The sequence below is a fragment of the Rhincodon typus genome, chromosome 4 (genome assembly GCF_021869965.1).
Source record: "Rhincodon typus isolate 14 chromosome 4, sRhiTyp1.1, whole genome shotgun sequence".
Classification (NCBI taxonomy): Eukaryota; Metazoa; Chordata; class Chondrichthyes; order Orectolobiformes; family Rhincodontidae; genus Rhincodon; species Rhincodon typus.
The window spans coordinates 101,043,594-101,062,773 of NC_063335.1; the positions used below are offsets into that span (position 1 = coordinate 101,043,594).

At 40.0% G+C, this 19,180-nt stretch overlaps 1 protein-coding gene across 1 annotated transcript in view; it reads right to left on the reverse strand.

Annotated features, from left to right (window-relative positions):
• adgrb1a (adhesion G protein-coupled receptor B1a) overlaps positions 1–19,180 on the reverse strand; it is a 618,149-nt gene that overhangs the window by 69,785 nt on the left and 529,184 nt on the right. The window contains exons 26-30 of the mRNA XM_048596183.1: positions 14,641–14,736; positions 11,590–11,629; positions 7,816–7,899; positions 6,169–6,812; positions 2,389–2,460 (exon numbers count right to left, since the gene is read on the reverse strand). Of these exons, the coding sequence (XP_048452140.1) occupies positions 2,389–2,460; positions 6,169–6,812; positions 7,816–7,899; positions 11,590–11,629; positions 14,641–14,736 (936 nt within the window). The remainder of the gene's footprint in view (positions 1–2,388; positions 2,461–6,168; positions 6,813–7,815; positions 7,900–11,589; positions 11,630–14,640; positions 14,737–19,180) is intronic.

A 19,180-nucleotide genomic window follows, 5' to 3' on the forward strand; every position in this document is an offset into this window, starting at 1 on the left:
GCTTGGCCTGCTGTGTTCATCCAGCTTTACACCTTGTTATCTAGGAAGGATAATTTGATTTTGTTTTAAAAGATTTAATTTGTAGTGTGCCACAGTTATCTGTGCTAAAACCTGCCTTGTTTTCAATTTACCTAAACAATGGGGGCATAGGTAGAGGAGTAATCAAAATAAGCTTTGATACCAAATATAGTGACAAAGAAAAAAAAATTACACATTTCAAGTTCTTAGAATGGCACAAGAATTTATAGACAATGAATTGCTTTTGAATTGTAGTTACTGTTATGTAGACAATTACAGCATCCAACACAATACACAGCAAAATCCCAAATAAGCACTAAAATGAATGGCCAGTTAATTTGTTTGGTTCAGGGACAAATGTTGACGAGGGCATCAAAACAAATATTCTGAAACGAAAGCAAAACACTACTGATACTGGAAATCTGAAGTGAAGGTTTCTGAAGAAAAGTCATATTTGACTTGAAACATTAACTCTCCTTCTCAGATCTGCTGACCATTTCCAGTACAGTCTACTTTTAAATAGTGACACAGGCCTTGATTTATCGATCCATCAAAAGATGGTTATTTCAACAATGTAGAACGACAGTGAAATATCAGCCTATGTCCTTAAATGTATTTGAACCTATGCCTTTCTGGAACAGAGGTCCCTTCTCTAAATTTCTTAGCTCTCCAACTCCCTCTGTCCTTCTTTAAGACTATTCAAGTCAATGATCACTAGAAGCACATTTAGCCTAATCACAAAGTTCTGGAAATTGGGTACTGGATTGTGGGAACAATGAGATGTTAGTGTGCAGAGATTAAGGAGCGCAGATCGAAGGTATCTGAGCTTTTTCATAAGGGGACGCTGAATGCAAACAAAAATATCCAACAAAGTAGTAGTGAATTTGTGCATGTCATTTGTTTAGATATACTTGGATTATTGCGTGAAGTTCTTGGCATCCAATTACAGGAAGCATTAAACAAAAGAGTCACAAAAAGGTGCAGCAGAAATTCACTGCAAGTGGAGCAGAACTCTGAGGCATTAAATTCTGAAGAAAGGTTTGAACACCTGTATTAATCGATCAGACATAAATAATTCATGTCTGTTTCAACAGCTTGGCAGATCCGTAATGTAAAAACACAAGCTCAAAATTTTCACTAGAAAATTGAAGGGAGAAGTTTTCAAAATATTCTCTTTCACAAAAAAAGACTTTTGAACATGAGCGTTTTACCTAGAGTGACCATTAGACACATTCTATATTATGTAAACTTGAATTGGATAATTATTTTAAAAGGAGAAATATGTAAGATTTAAGGCTAGGGTCAAAAGAGTGATCAAAAGTAGACTGTTCCATTTGAAGAGCACCACCACAGGTTAAATTTACCAGCTGCAAATTCCATCATTTTAAATCTGAGATTTGTACTTGAGGACCACGAGTTTTCATTATAATGAACATATTACTATCATACTCATAAAAGCACTGAGACACAAAGCAGGGGATTATTGACAAGCTAACCTAATGGTAATGGTGTCAAAACTGTTCAAACACCTTTAATGGGACACTAATAACAGCCATCTCATCAACACAAATAGCCACTGTACAAGGTAAGGTGTAGTCAGTAGTTTTAGATGCAACAGGTTCATGCATTATAAATCTACATAAATTCTTCGAGGAGGTTACTTAATTATAGGATCAGAGTTGTTGAGTCCATCTAATTAATTTTCATTTTCAGAAGGCACTTGATGAATCAAACATATAATTGTCATTTGGGAATTCACTAACTATACTGAAAGCTGGAAAAGACAGCGAAAGGTGACAATAAATGGAATAAGCTCCAACTGGGTCCAGAGAGAGCTCAGTGACAGTGACTATGTAATTACATGTCGTATGTTTTAGCTCTTGTTAAGTTTATGCTATTAATAAATGAGTTTATGCTATTAATAAATGGTTTGAAAATGGCACCAAAACGTATAGGTAGGTAATCAGAATGATTTGTAGCCTTCAAAGACATCTAGATACATGAAGTGAATGAGTAACAGATGACAAATAATTTCCAATTTAGACAAGGAAAAGAACATGTACATAAATATGGAACAAGATATACATGGTGGGGTGTCGGTTGTCAAAGGATCCATAAGACTCAAGACTAAACAGCACATTTAAGGGTAATTTTCTTAATTCTGCTCCCAGTGTGAAGCAATTCCTGCTGTGATTTTGTAGTAGGAATCTTGGCTTCTCCAAAATTTTCTGCCAATCAATTTTAATGGGCAATTAATCATGTATGCCCAAATTCTCAATACGAGCTTCCAGCAAATTAAACTCCAGACTGACAGCACAACTTCACAAAATCATCCCTTTAGATGACTGTGTACAATTTTTATTATCCTACCTTCAACGGTACACTGACACATTGGAGAGAGTTCAGGGAGGCGCGACTAGGATTATTCTGGGACTTAGGGCTCTAAAGATTATAAAACAAAACAAAAAACTTAGCTTATTTTTGCTGAAGCAAAGAAGGTTCAGGGACACACAGAAACAGGTCATTCAATTTAGATTTCAATCTCAGAGCGAAAGAACAGAAGTACAAATTAGAAAATCTCCAACAGGAGTAGAAATTAGAAGATATTTTCCCAACAGAGACTTTAATTAGGTTAGAAGGATCTAAGATAGAACAAAATCTACAGGGTCAGTATATACACTAAATTGACCAAGTGGTCTTTTCAGATTCTGGACTTTTATTCCTTTGAGGTCTGAAATGGTGCTTGGGGCAACTTATGTGCAGAAACCTATTAAGAATCTAAATGAGTTGTCCTCGATATTTTATTAGAAATGTTAACACTGATAGCTTTATTTATGGGGATGACGGAACAGGGAAAGTCAACATAAGGCAGCTGACTGAGAACTACATCATTTAAATTCTGTTCAAATTAGGCAGTCAACTATAAACCTATGAGTAAAATGTTGCAGAACTGTCATGCAGCGAATGACGTTCAGCTTATCAGAAAATCATGAATATACTGCTTATGAGTTTCCAATTAAGACCTAACTACTGAAAAGACCTTAGAATACCATACCTTATTTATATACTTCATACATTTTACTTACCATAATTTAGTAATATGGCTGATACATTTTGCTAAATAAAAGGAAACTTCAATACATGCACATTTCTTACTTTCTCTCTCCTGTTTGAGCTGTATCCTTTTTTTCAAATTTTACAAAAAAATATTTTTGATAGCCCTTTTGATCATTTAACTTGGTATCTCACTCACTTGGTTATTGATCAGGTGTAGATCCAGAAAACATATGTTAGAAAGCAGTTGGTGTGGTAATGTATATAATTCCAATCCTGCTCAACATTCATATTGTCGCAAATTTTACCATAGTAACACGAGAAAACAATCAAGGCTAAATACCTTTGTTTGATGTTGACCCCATACTCGAGATGTACAAAGGCCAATTTGGAATGTTCCAGGCTCCACAATGGAAATCAGCTCAGTGCTGGTCAAGAGTCAAATCTGATTATTGGTAATGTCACGCACAATAACTTCAGTCGAAGCCCTGGAAACCAACTCACTGAGCCATTAGCTTAGATTATTTTCCTGATTCACTGTTGAAGATTTGTATGGCCAAACCTTCACTGAAATTTGATGGTGCAACATTTGTCCTTGTTTGGCTGAGCCAGTCTTGGTCGTTACTAAAATCAGTGAGCTCCTCTAGTTCCTTTGAACTTGAGTTCAAGCTCCTGTGGAGGTTAGTGATTATATCTCGAAGTATGATGGCACAAAACCTAACTGCTTCCATTAGACATGGTAGTTCCAATGCAACAAGATGGATTTTTAAAGATCTAAAATATAAAGCTAGTGTCTCTGTGAGTGATTATCTTACAATTCAAATTGTGAACCTTCATCAGTTTTGCATGTACTGTATTGATAGAATTTTTTTATTCATTCTCTGGATGTCGGTGTTACAGCAAGGCAAGCATTTATTACCCATTCCTAGCTGGCCTTTAGAAAGTGGTGGGAATGAATGGCCTTCTTTAATATTGAGTGGCTTGCTAGACCATTTCAGAGGGTAGTTAGGAGTTAACTATATTATTATGGAGTCACATGTAGGGTCAGACCAGGTAAGGAGACAGGTTTTCTTCCCTGAAGTTTCATGGTCATCATGAATGATACTACCTTTCATTTTTGAATTTATTTAATTCCTTAAAATTCAATTCCTGAGCAGCGATGTTGGAATTTGAGCTCATATCTCTAGATCATCAATAGTCCCCACTGTGTAAGATTGGATAGTAAACTGTATACAATAATAACATGATTCCCATCTCATTTCAATAACACGGGAATGGGAAAAGGCTGCTAGAATCATTCCTTGTTTGCTGAAAGCAACTTCCTATTTGTCAGCTGATAACTGCTTTTGTAGAGTCCACGTCACCAGTCACTGCACTCTCTTGATTCTTCACACAGAAGTCACTTTGACAAGGGGTAAACACTGAGTCTGGCTGACAGGGGAAGAGGAATTCTGCAGGAAATTAGTTAATGAAAAATCCTGTTGCTTGCAAAGTTACTATACTGATGTAAACTCATGTATAAAGTTTTGATGCAGCTACAGAGTCAAGTCTGTTGTTTGCATACCATGTCCACAGTAAAATAAAAGCTTACTCCTCAACATAAGAAAAAAAGGCAGCACCAAAACAAAATCGATGAGGAATGGACAGAACAAAATGCAGTTTGCTGACACATGCTTCAACACAGATGCCAATCACCTGTGGTTAATCAAGGCAATCAAGGACAGCATCCAGTCAAAAACCAAGAGATAAAAAGTGGCAAGACTTATTGGTAAACCACAGGATTGGGAACTTTATGATTTTAGGAATTTTTAGGAATGAGCAGTGGATGAGTACAAAGCTAATAAACAAGGAGAAAGTTATGAAAATAAACTGGCAAGAAATAATTTTTAATAAAGTTTCCAGAAGAAAATGAGTGGGAAAAGTAAGGGATGCTTAGAAGATGCAGAACTGATAACAGGGAGCAGGGAGATGGCAGATAATTAAGACCAGTGTTCTGCATTGAACTTCACGGTGGAGGACACGATAAACAACCTAAAGATAACATCTGCAAGGTGCTAATGGGAGAAAAGATCTTGTAACAGTCTCTATCATAAGGGACAAAGTAATTGACAACTAATGTAGGTGTTCCACGGTATATTTTCTAGGCCTTATCCAACTACAGTGAGTTGGAGGAGAAGCAGATAGTGCATTGCACTCTCCTTCTCAACCTCTTCTCTTGCCTGAATCATGGTGGCTCTCAGGTTAAGCCATCACCAGTTGTCTTTTTCGTGATCTCCAATGAGTGAGTGGCACTATAGCGAATTTACCTTTTACCTCATGGGGAAATCTAGTACTGTTTCATCAGTCCATATAAGTATAATTCTGTCAACAAGTTTTTATTGTTATCTGAGTATTTTCTGAAAAGGAAAGCTGGGAGATAAAGATGCTGGTACTATAGAAAACTGTTTGCTGAAGTGACCCTGTTTGGGCAAATTCTATTCCTTGAAGTAATCAATCTACTTTATATGGGAGCAAGGAGGAGAAGAGATAAAAAAAATCTGATGTTGAAGGAGGGTTGATGACAGTTCTTCACTTGGAAATTACTTATTTTTGCTCTTATTATTGTCTTTTTCCCCTCCACTTCTTGTAACTCCACCCTCCTGAAAGTAGTTGCCAGGTGAACAGGCTGTTGTTCGCAATGGTTTCAGTTTGCGTTACCTGGAACAATGCAAAAAGTCCATGAACTTAGCTTCAGTAACCTGTGTTCCATTTTCACTCTCCGTCTTGCAGAGGATTGGTTGACTTCCGTGCATCTTCCCTCATTAAGGCACAGGTGAGAATAGAACTGGCAGTGTGAAGAAACAATGCTAGCAACACAATGTCCTAACAATGGATTTCACAGTGCATTCTTTTGGTGAAAGCTTTGTGATATTTAACATAGATAAGTAGCAAGTCTCATTTGAAAAAAAAATTCACAAAAGATCTCTTTGGGTTTTCAACTTCCAAGGTTCCTCTGACTTGACTGTGATTGCCAGTTATACACTAAACGTAAAATGAAATCAGAAATTGACTGAGAGAGAGAGAGAGAGAGAGAGGATTCCACTTTTATTTCCTTACCTCCAATGAGCTTGTGGATAATGTAGAAACCGTCTCACTTTTGGACACCATCCCTGAGTTCCCTGAATCACCTGTATCACACAGATTATTGGGGAGCTGTGTTTCATTTGCAGAACTCTGTATCTGGTGGCCAGGAGAAGCCCTTTCATTGCAAGCAATGTTAACATGATCCAGTGGTGAGTTTTTTGCACAAAACCCACTGTCTGCATTGAGATGAATGAGTCGAGTCTGGGGCAACTGACTAATGTTAAGATTATATTTGCTATCGTCTTTTGGTTTGGGCCTCAGGGTAGAGGTGTTGGTGGGCAAGATGACATAGTTAGCATCTGTGACTTGTTCTTGTGCTCGAGCTAGTTCCGAGTCTAACTGCTTGAAAATGTCACCATCGCATATATAGATGGATTTCGGCTGCTCGCTCTTGTTTATTTTCAATGTGTGGTCGCTAAACTCATTCATGTTTAATGAGCCTGGGTAGTTCAGCGATCCCTGGAGGTGCATCTTCGACACATTTGCTGGAAGACTTGAGAAACCGGACAACTTTTGATGGTTAAACTTCATTTTCATTTCTTCCTCATGGACCATTGAGCGTTTTAGAGTTCCTGTCAGGGTTCCTGTTCTGACGGCGTTAATATCTTTATTTAAAACTGTAAGATCGAGAATAACTGTGTTATATTTTGTGAAAAGAAAAAAAATGCTGCACATCATTAGACAATTTATCTGGATAGCTCTGTGAGTGCGTAATAGCTAGCAACATGTGGCTAAGTGCCACATGCACAGGAAATCACTAACAGGGCCACCAGACATTCACAGCTGTTTAATGGAACCTCATTCAGGGCTCTATTTACATAAATGTGAATTTATTTGCTACATTCTTGCTGGGTGACCGGGTTTGTTATCTTTGTGTTCACTGCAATAAAACACTAACATTATGGTAGTGAAGCTATTCAAATATAGGAATAGTTTTATTGCTTTAATATTAACAATAAATAGTAAATTACTTTAACACAAGTTATATATTTATTTTACGTATAAACAGATCCAACGATTGATTTGGTCTTATTCTATTTTCCTAAGTCTCACTCTTCTATGTGAGCACAGATTTTACATCTTCGTTATCCTGATAGATCACTAATAAGCAAGTTTATTGATAAGCATGTTCCCACTGTGCCAACATCTAAACATTCTCACAAAAATCTCCATTTTTACCCTAGAATAACACTGTGATGCTTGTTTTACGCAACACATTACACTCATAGAGCTCTCTGCAAATTAATTATTAGAAAGCACAAGACTTTTTTTTTAAAGAAAATCTCCTCACTTAGCTTGCATCACTCTCTTCTCTCTGATCTTTTAAGCTTTCCTTTCTGAGTCGTTGATTTCAAAGAAAACATTCTCTGAAATGTGATTTTTCATTTCAATTAAGTATAATATTCAGGTGTTCTCAAGCAGCTCTTTGTGATAATCCCACAGTTTAAATTAGCACTAAATTAGCGATTTCACAGAGAGGACATATAGTTAGCTGGTGTCATTACATGACATGTTAGTGTAGTTGAGGATGTGCTCTAAGGTGACTGGAGTAAAGGCATTGGTGTCGGTGCAGAGTAAGAGGGAGCTTTAATCAGTTATCTAACCCATGCTATTCCTAACCTGGGAGTGCTTGATCCTGACACTGCTTTCTCAAAGTAGAAAAGTGTTCCACTCCCCAGCGCTGACATCCTTCACCTTGATAAACTAAAAAGAATATGAATTTAAATAAAGAATAACTAAAACTGTGTCTCAAGTAGTGTTGCAATACAATCCATCAGCACCCACACTCAGCTTCCCTCAAGGAGAAATATTAACTCTAAAATGTGCAGTTCACAAGCACATAATTTCGATCAGAACAGCAAGTGAAATACTGGCTGTATGTATTCAAAGGAAATTCAGAGGCATCTGATCAGATAAAGTCTTACTCTAAAGTCACTCCTGAGAGGGTCTTGGAAATTATATTTTACACTATAAATAATATCACACAATATGTTTATTTCCGATACTTTATTGACTGTGTGAACAAACACACTCGGGAATTCACACACAATGCCCAGTTGTGACATGAGTTCTTAATGAGGCTTCAGTTGCAACAACTGGCCAAGTACCTTAAAATAGTCAGTAAAGCACAGAAAATAAAGGTTTCCTCTGAGCTTCCTCCACTCTACTGCAACATCAATGGAAACCCTGGCTGGAATTTTCTCATTTTCAGTGGAAGTGTTTTGATGAGTGAGAATCATGGCAGTTGGTCTTCCATAGCTCAAAGTGGCTTTTCTCACAATCTTCCACTTATTAAGTACAAAACCAATCTCTTGGATACCTTTATCAGTGAATCATGTAGGCAGAAAAGGGGAAGAGCCTGTCACAGAAAGCTACAGCCCTTTAGTCCATCACATCCGCATCAGTCAAAATCAACCACCTAACTAATCTAATACATAGTCCAGTATGCCTTGGCATCACGAGTGCTCATCTAAAAACTCCATAAATGTTATGAGGTTTCTGCCTCTACCAGGCTTACAGCAGTGAGTTCCAGATTCCCGCCACCCTCTGGGTGAACAAGTTTCTCTTCACATGTCCTCTAAACTTTCTGCCCCTTCCATTAAATCTATGCCCCCTGCTTACTGATCCATCCACCAAGGGGAGAAGTTTCTTTCCTGTCTACCCTATCTATGCATGACATAATTTTATATATCTCATTCATGTTCCATCTCAATCTCCTCTGACCGAAGGAACACAGCCGCAGTCCGTCCAATCTCTTGTGGCTTTCCTCTGGGTGCTCTGCTTTCCTCCCACAGTCTAAAGATGTATAGGTTAGGTGGATTGGCCATGCTAAATTCCCCATCAGGTCCAGGGATGTGCTACGTAGATGGATAGCCATGGGAAATGCAGGTTTATGGGGACAGGGTAGAGCGGTGGGTCTGGGTGGGATGCTGTTTGGAGGGTCAGTGTGGACTCGATGGGTCAAATGGCCTGCTTCCACATTGTAGGGATTCTATTCGATGATTCTCTCTTCATAGAAGGTGCCTTCAAGCATTCACACTATTGGCTGGCGCTCAGTTGTCCCACTTCGGATGCTGTAAGCCCTCACACTGTGCTGTCTGATCATTATTACTGAATGCAAAGTCAAGATAAAAGGGACATTTGCTGATTTTGCAGACAGGTAACCTGGAAATGCTTGAGGAAATGGTGGTAGAGAGGAGGTCTGTCCTCTCTCCTGGGGACCACCAAAGGAGGCTGTGCCACCAGATTCAGGAGCCTGGACCCAGACTGCAGCCTGGGTCAGTTCTATGTCCTGCGTGGAGGGCTACCACTTTCCCTCTGCTACCCCGCACTCACAGGACCACCACTCATCTAACTCAGCCACTGCCTCCACCCCTTACCAAGGCTTGTCTATCACAACGAGTGCATGCATCATGTCCATTCTGACCTCACTCTCACAAACGACTAGACCTCACCATCTCTCCTGCCTGTGCATCACTACTAACTGCTCTTCCATCTACTTCCATGAAACTCCACCCATCCTTTTGTCTCACTGCTGAAAATAAAAATTGGCCCACTCCCAGATGTATCATTTATCTTAGGACCCTGGTAGGATCAGGCACCTAACTGACAGTGGCCTATCACTTGGACTGGGATGAAGTTGCCCTTGATTGACTATTGTGGTACCCACTAATCGACCTCACCTCACTAAGGTTAAGACCCCTTCGACATTCATACATCGCCTTTAGCTTGAAGCACACGCAGTTTATTTTCCATGCAAACTGCCAGCACATGCTCCAAGTTGATGTAGCATGATGCCACAGTTTTGACTGTTCAGTGCTGCCCAGTATATATAGCTGCCTGCCTCTCCTCTGCACTTAAAAGCAATGGAAGCCACGGAAGATGGAAGCCTGTAACTGGGCACTAATGACCCTCTTCACCAAGAAATCCAGGCGAAACACACAGAGCCTTGGCAGCTTTGAAGTAAGCGTATGAAAAAAGCAATGTGAGGCTGGCAGCCTAGAATTCAGTGAGTGAATGCTAACAAAACAAGCTAAGAACCATATGGTGTAACCTGTGTAAATATGTGTGCGTTGCTGCACTCAAGACAATTTGGCAGAACCATGCAAGTTAAAGGTGTTTCTGAGCTCCAAAGTAAAGTGTTAAAGGGCTGACGTGTTTTGGAAGATCATCTGAGTACAGATTTAGTAATGTGGTGAGACTGGTGACTTGCTGATGGAGACTTACATGGTTGAAATCCCGAGCAAAATGGAGGCATTTGCACCATGGCTGGGGCAAGTACCCAGCAAGATGCAGCCGCAAGATGTACCTGCTCTGACTTACACATTGGGAATTTGTATCATCTAGGAGAGGAGAAGTAGCATAGAAATAAGGTGAGTTGGGCCTTTAGTAAATTGCAAATGTCTGAAAATAAAGTAATCACAGCCAAATATGACGTCCTGAAGTCGCCAGGCTTGAGGGGAAAATCACACTCACATTTTTGGCGATGTCGCAACTCTGGAATTTTCATTCTCTCTTTATTTTTTCACCTTTCTTGCCGTTGCTCATGTCACTCCAGGGTAGGTGAGAAAATTCCACTCACCCCAGCCTCCCCACCCTTCATACACATAAAAGCAGAGTTTCCGCTAAGGTTACAATTGTGGAGCAGGAGCTTAAAGGAAACTTAGCCCAAAATTATCAAGCAGAGTGTAAGCAATTCTTAACATAAGACCAGCACAGCAGGATTGTTAAAACAGGGGGAAAAAAAAACAGCATGAAGCAAGTCCATTCTATTCACATTCCAATAAAACCAGCTTGGACATCAGATATGGCATTAGAAGTAGCAATGGTACTGCTGGTTTTGAGGGAATAGGGAAATCATTTCAGGTGGATGATTAACCAATGACCAGCTATTGATAATGCTTGGCGAAACTGGGTAAGAATAAGATTGTGCTTAGACAATTAGATTTTTCCACAGTTGGCAGAATGCCCAACCAATAATTACCAATATTAAAATCACTGGAAATCCAAAATTAAAACCGAAAATGACGGAAACACTGAGTCTGTCTGACAATTTCTGTGGAAGGGGAAACAGAGCCAATGTTTCAGGTCGACAATCTTTCATATGATGACCTTTCGTCGGAACCTGACAAAAAGGCCACCGATTTGTAATATTAGCTGTGTTACCCTCTCCACTGATGCTAGCAGACCTGCTAAGCATTTCCAGCCTTTTCTGTTTGTTTTATCACTGCCGTGAGGCCACACACTTAATTATTGAATATTTGCTCGGCCAAAGGAGAAGATGGCACCTGTAGAATTATACCACAGCATGGAATCTTTTGGAGTAGAGCGGAGAAAATAAAATTCCATTTGAACACGATTGTAAGTCTTACACAAAATTATTTAGTCACTTACCTGATCTGCATGCCATATCTACATCCTTTTCAAAGTCAGTCTATAAAAGTTAGGGAAAAACAGTTTAGAAGTGAGGTTAAATATTGCTGTTGGGTGTGTTTCTTTTCCCCCTGCCATTTAATGCTCCTCTCCTGCTTCAATAATCAGTACTCTCTCAATTAGTGCTCATGGACAGTTGCAACAGACCCTGACTGCAAAGTGCACCACTCTGGTAATGTATGATTCACTGGCCACAGAACTAACTTTGCAATGGAACTGGAACCATCTTAATACCAAAAAGGTGGATGGGTGTTGGGCCAGTAATGTGTAAACTGCCCAAAAAAATCCACCAGGAAATAAATTTGGCAAGGCAAGTCTCTATTTGTAAACCTCATTTGATAGGGGCACAAATCAGAGCACAGGCCACAATGAAATCACTGGAAAATTGGAAGCACTGTAACTGGCGCATACTGACCTTGTGCCCAATTCTCCAGTCCACGTTCCCAAGTGAGATGCTGCACCAGTGTCCTTGTATCACATAATTTACCCTTCTATCCACTGGAATTCAAAAACTAATCATTACTTCTTTAACATTTTTATCTTAGGTATTTCTTAACAAAAATAAGAAAGTCATAAAATCAACTTGTTACAGCCCCATTTCCATTTCTGAATAAAGCAAAATAGGTTGCAAAGGATAAAGGAGATGGAACTTGTTGACTGGGCACAATGTAACCTCTAGACAAACGCCCTAAGACCACAGCAACATTTCAGGTTTGGAAGGATCCTACAGTTACGTCAGCCTTATCTTACTTCATGCGCTCTACTTTCTTTGGTGACTGCAGGATATGGCTCTTCTGAATGTCCCTCACTTTTTGACCTGAATGGTGAGCAAGTATTCTACACTGGGTGTGACTCATTTGGTATCATGATCTTCTGTTTGATGGTGACAGACCAAATAAGTTCCTGCAGCTCCAAGTTTCTCATTTCAACCAGGTTGGTTGTGGAAAAGAGATGCAGTTTAATGACCATACTCTCTCACTCATGGAGTTGTCTTTGTGAAATAGCATGCTTTCATGTGCCCTGCACCCCACCCAGACTTCCAATTTACAAGGAGGGGTTTACTGGACTGTGGCTAGTTTCTTCTTCTCTAGAAGACAACAGGTGTTACAATTCTGAGATCATAAGGGGTTGCATTTTTAAAAAAAGTCGAATGAACAAAGTGAATGTGAGGGAACATGTGCCTCTTCTTCAAAGACATTGCAAAACATTTTCCTCAGTATTCAATCAAGGACATATTAGGGTCGATTTTTAGTTATGGCTAAGCTACTGATACAGCATACTAACCAGCTAACAAGCACAGTAGCAAGAGACACGCTGTAATGCTATGGTCACAGCATTGTTAAAATTTAATACGTGAGCTGCAGTGTCAAATAGGGCTATCTTGATGCAGCTTGCAAAACTGAAGACTCAAAAGGTTGGCCAGTGTGGCTGTTTAGCTTAGCAGTGGTGCAGGTTGTGATGTGATCATGAAGTGTAGAGATCCCCTTATTGAGAAACTTCCTAGCTCCTGGAGGCCTATTCAGTCCCTTCAGCTGAATTATTGATTGACAAGGGAGACGAAGATTACAAGGGACAGGCAGTAAAGTGGAATCAAGGCCACACTCATACCAGCAGTAGTCTTATTGAATGGCAGGCCGGCTCATTCTCCTGTTCCTATTTGTTATGCTACAATCAATACTGACCATTTACTTTTTGAAGATTTTTTAAAATGGTTTGAAGAACCATCTCATCAAAAAAACTAAAAAGAGCTCCAAAGTGTAATGTTGACTACTTATTTATAAGTTTAATTCTTCCAAACATCGCTACCATGACAGTATACTACAGCATTGGAAACAGTGCATTAGAGACTGGCAAGCCCATTTTCCTGTGTATATATTGCTGATTATTTGAATAAGTAAAATCTTAAGAATATTTTGCAATTGTGTCAAACATTTGAAGCTAATAATTAATTTGTGGGAAGCCATGCCCCGTTGCTTATCACTGCACTTCCGGCAGTCTCAACAATTAATATCTCAACTCTTAAATGAAAGAATACTGCACTAAAACAGGCCATTCAGCCCAACATTGAGTTGCTTCCTAAGACTCACAACTGTTCAGCAGAGTTACATCTCTGTGACTTTTGATGAAAAGGTTATTCAGACTTTTACTCATTGTTTAACATAAAGTAAAGTCTGGCCATGGATTCTTGCTTGTCCCTCCATTGTTTAACATAAAGTCTGGCCATGGATTCTTGCTTGTCCCTCCATTTTGTGAGTTCATCCAGGGTGTGAGGGCAGAGTCCTTGTGTATATTTAAGACTGAGACGAATAGATTCTTGATCAAGTATTGCGAAATATCAGATCAGACATGATCCTATTGAATGATGGAGCAGATTTGATGGGACAAACAGCCTACTCCTCCTCCTATTTCTTATGGTCTTTTGTCTTACGAACTGTAGGTCCCCACAGAAACTCACCAAAATAAGAATTAGCACCTTGCAAAGATGAAAGCAACAAGAGGGAGAAAAAAATTCTTCTCTTTGAGTAGCCTTATTCCTTTAGTGTTAATACTGAGAAGACATTAATAGTTCAGAGATCCAGTGGTACAGAATGGCCTATAGCTAGATAGATTTCTCCAGTAACATCTCTAGCTACAACCTAACATCAGAATGATTGCACAAATTCTTTATGGTTTTACAATGAACCCTTATGTAATGCCATATCCGTTGAGCTAACACATTGAACCTTTTGCGAGAATGTTAAATTTCAAAAATGAACACACAAAAAGGATGGACAGAAATATAGATCAATGGTTCCAATGGAGACTGTCCCAACCTACTGCACTGCAATCGGGTGACAGTACCATCAATACTTTCTATCCACTGACTACCACATTATGTCCTGGGAGATGCATGAAAACCAGGTTAAAAGAGTTCTTAGCCATAATAGCAGAATTGCTCAAAAGCGATCATTCAAGAAAACTGAGTAAGCATTCAATGCAAGGACAGTATTTTTTTTGCATAGAAGACCATACCATTAATTGCGCATGTCCATTCTGAAATGATCCCCCAGAGTCTCCGTTTCCCTCCTCTTGTCGATCTACAACTCTACACTTCACCGCATCCTGAACCTGTGAAGTGAGGCAAGAATTTTTGGTTATTGCGTATTGATGATTGAACAAAAGGAGAATAAAAATGTAGGATCAGGTAGGAAGAGATCAAAACCCTTGGTAAACACTGATCCTTAAATGAACAGCCTAGCTTAAGTAATTGCGAAGTATGACTAAAGAAGCAGAGGCCTTTCAAGATGACGTCTGACCATCAGTGTTCACTTGTTGAAAAACAGTTTAATCATTTATTACATTAAAATGAAATAAATGTTGGTCATTTCTATTATTTGATTTAAATGAGAGCACTGCAGATATTGTCAAAAGAAATTAGCTTCACAGTGTTACTGAGGCCAAAAACGTGAACAGGCTTCAATAGGCATAGGCTTAGGTATATTAATTACCTTAATTATCAAAAGACCAATTTCGATACAATTTTGTGACATGGTGGTGGTGTCCCTGCCTCTGAGCCAGAAGGTATAAGTTTAAGCTCAACCTCACAATGTGATGTGGAAGAATTTCTTCACTCAGAGAGTTGTGAACCTGTGGAATTCTCTGCCACAGAAAGCTGTCGGGACCAGTTCATTAGATATATTCAAGAGGGAGCTGGACATGGCCCTTGCGGCTAAAGGGATCAAGGAATATGGAGAGAAAACAGGAATGAGATACTGAAATTGCATGATCAGCTATGATCACATTGAATGGTGGTGCAGGCTTGAAGGACTGACACATATGTTTATATGTTTTGGCCATGGAGGTGTGCCTTAACATGACAAAGCGGAATGGTTTGAAAATAAATAAAACAAACTCCCCTCATGGCTAGATCAAATGTATAGTGGGCAAATATTTCAGGCAGGATTTTTCAGAGTGTGGAATTTCCAACCCTGCAATTAAAAGAAGTCTTCAGGGAACCCAGCCCTGTTCCCAATAGTTGCCCCACAGCCAATTACTGCTCTATGGAGTGTTAATTGGCTGGAGGCTGGATCTCTGATTGGCCTGAGGTCCTCCAGTCCCAGCAGGAACACCTCGGTGGAAAGACCATTGCTGGGGTGGCATTTTGTCCCAGTGAAAAAGAGCCAAAATCCTGTTAGAAGCTGAGTGTTGGCGTTCTTTTTGGTGGGATCAGAAGAGGAGGTGCAGGAATTTCTGAGAAAATGGGGCTGTGTTATAAGGACTGGGAGGGGAGGAGACAGTGGGGAGGGACGGGAAGGGCTGGATAGCAGAGGTTAGGATGGGGGAAGAACAGGAAAGGGGACCATCAGGCAGGCCCCTTCCTGTCTGCAACCCGATCAGGACAATCACCCAGACTTCACCATCTTGCTCTCTCCTACCTCCTCCTGTTAGATTGCAAATTGAGGACAGGTGAAAAGCAGTCACTTCAGGGTCTCAATTAGGGCAATAGAAGGTGGGCTGCCTTAGATCTTGCCCCCAAACATCATGTAGAATTATTAGGAAGCAAAAGGCACTTGTTGAAATTTATGGGTTTTCTGCCTGCAAACCTACCAGAAGGAGAATTGTGACAGGAAGGAGAAAAACAATTGGCAACAAGTTTGGACATAATTAAATATTTTATTTCTAAAACTTTTGTCAGTGGCAGTGAAAGCCAGAGATTCTACCATTGTTATCAAAATACGGTGTGGTCATTTTGACAAACTAGAGTTTGCTGTCACCCATTTCTGTCCATTGTTACAGTAAAGTAGTAGTTTGTTAATAAATGTGTGTTAGTTACAACTTGTTTTCTGCAGCAAATATTATTGGTGTAGTTTTAACAAAGGTATATTGGCTTTGTTAACCCTTTTAAAAAACTGTACTATTCATTTTAAGGCCTCGAAATTATGAGACTCATGATCTGCCAAGAGAAGCTTGGGAAAGCAAGACAATGCCAGATGCAGACACCCATCCCTCAGTCCTAGGTCAGAAAGTTTCAACCTTGCTAGACAGGCCAGAGGCCTACACGTAAAATATGAAGGTGCATGATGGTAGGGATGATGGTGTCTCCAGTCAGGGCAGAATAGCTCCATTTAATGTTTGACTGCTCTCAAAAACAGCACGGGTATGCAACTTCAAATCTTGGATCGAAAGGCATTGATCAGGGAATCTGAAAATTTTCAAAGAGTTGTGTCAATTTTACTGTGACTGAAGTCTGCTGCATCAATACAACAGTCAGGATCATGCTGAAACAATGTTAACATTACACCTTAAAAATGGGTCAATAATTGGAAATTGTGCATAGAATTAACGTAAGATGGAGTGGAAATCTTGAATTCGCTCCCCAACATCGTGGGATTGACCAATGACCCAAAACTGAACTAGACCAGCCATGTGGCTATAACAGCAGGTCAGAGGCTGAGAATTTTGTGCACGTAACTCATCTCCTGATTCCCAAAAACATGTCTGGCATCTTTACAGTAGAAGGCAGAAGTGTGATGGAATATTCTCCATTAGCTTGTATGAGTGCAGCTCCAACAACTCATGATGCCACCCAGGACAGAGGAGTTTGATTAATTGGTACCCCATCTAACACCTTTAGCATTTATTCTCTTCACCACCAATCCATGGTGCAACAGTGCATACCATCAGAAAGATGCAGTGCAACAACTCACCAAGTCTTAGACAATACCTTCCACACTTGTGATCTCTACCACCCAGAAAGACAGAGGCAGCAGATACATGGAACACCACAACCTGCAAGTTCCCCACCAAGTCACAGACTGACTTGGAACTATGTTGCCATTCCTTCACTGTCACTGGGTCAAAATAGTGGAACTCTCTGCCTAACAGCATTGTGGGCATACCGACATCCTTCGTACTGTAAAAGATCAGCTCATCTTGCCATCTTGAGTGCAATAAATGCTGGCCCGGCCAGTGATGCCCACATCCTATTTTAATTTTTTAAAAAGGCTATGGATGTTGGGTTGACAGAAATTTTGAAGACAGAGAATGAAACATTTTTATTAAGACCATCAAAGAATATCCATCAAAGGCAGATAAATAAATTTGAGGCTCTGATGAGATATTATCTTAAGGATAGACTAAATCAGCTTCAGGGACTGAATGGCCGACTCTTGTATTTGGAATCTCTAAATCCATCATATACATGGTCACATCTTTGCGAGGAGAAGTGGTTCTTAAAATCCCTTCACTTCTTGAGGAATTTAGTTCCGAAGTTAAAAGTGGCAATAACTGCACGCCGTCTCTCAGGGAGGAATGTCGTGGGAAAAGAGGGCCCATGAAAGAGATACACTTTTTTTATCAATCCAAAGCCTAAGCAGGCTAACCTGCTGGTCTTCCCACTTGTTGCTGTCTTCCTCCTCCCATGAGCAAAACCTCTGATCTGGGTGGAAAATGGCCCTTCCCTGTCTATTAATTCGGAAAGTCACCCAGAGAATTGTACGAGTTCCATCTCCAAGCTCAGCCTAAGATAATGGCAAAATTTTCCCCTCAATCTGCAAAACTCAATTACCCTCATTTGAATCCATTTGTCTGAACAGTTACAAAACTTTGGGCAGTACCGTGGCTAGATTTGAATGCGCCGAAAAAGGAACAGAAGGATTGTGATGCTCGACTAACCCATTCCTCAACGTAACATAGGCAGCACACCAATTTGTGTTTTTGCCTTTGAAGAAGAATACAACAGGCTGTGGATTTAAAAATCAGTTTCAACTCTATTGGAGTGTGCTGTGAAGGGCTCAGCACACAAACTATGAGTCTGACCTGGGAAATAGAAAGGAAATGCATCACATGAAAGAATATGGGGTGTAAACATTTCTGAGGCTGCCCTGGAGGTCTAGGAGGTGGAGTTGCAAATTGGGAATAATGTGATGCATCAGAGGTCCTCCATCCACAAGTTCAAAAGGAAGTGGAGGTGGATAGTTATGGAGGTCACAGCTAGGTGTCTTGCCCCAAGGACCCAATTGGAATGCTATGTAGCCTCAAAGTAAGGGGAAGCAGATTCAGGACTCAGGTAAGGGGGAACTTCTTCGCCCAAAGAGTTGTGAATCTTTGGAATTCCCTTTTCAGTGAAGCAGTTGAGACTACCTCATTGAATGTTTTTTAAGGCAAAGTTAAATAGACTTTTGAACAGTGAATGAATTAAGAGTTATAGTGAGCAGGCAAGTAAGTGGGGCTGAATCTATGAAAAGACCAGCCATGATCTTATTGAATAGCAGAGCAGGCTTGAGGGGACAAATGACCTACTCCTGTTCCATCTATGTTATGTTCTTACAGAAGATCATTAGCTTAGAATGCATCTTTAACGCTATCTCCTACCAAGTGCTCAATTCATCACAGCCCCACCTCTCACATGACAACAAGCTTTGCGGATTAACCCTCATATCTAATATTCAAATGCACCACCTCGCCTGTGAACTTCACACTCACATCTCACAGCTTACTTACATTGCCAGCTATTCAACATTGCCAGGGCCACCATCCAAACAGATTGAACCACTCTCACAGCCTCACATCC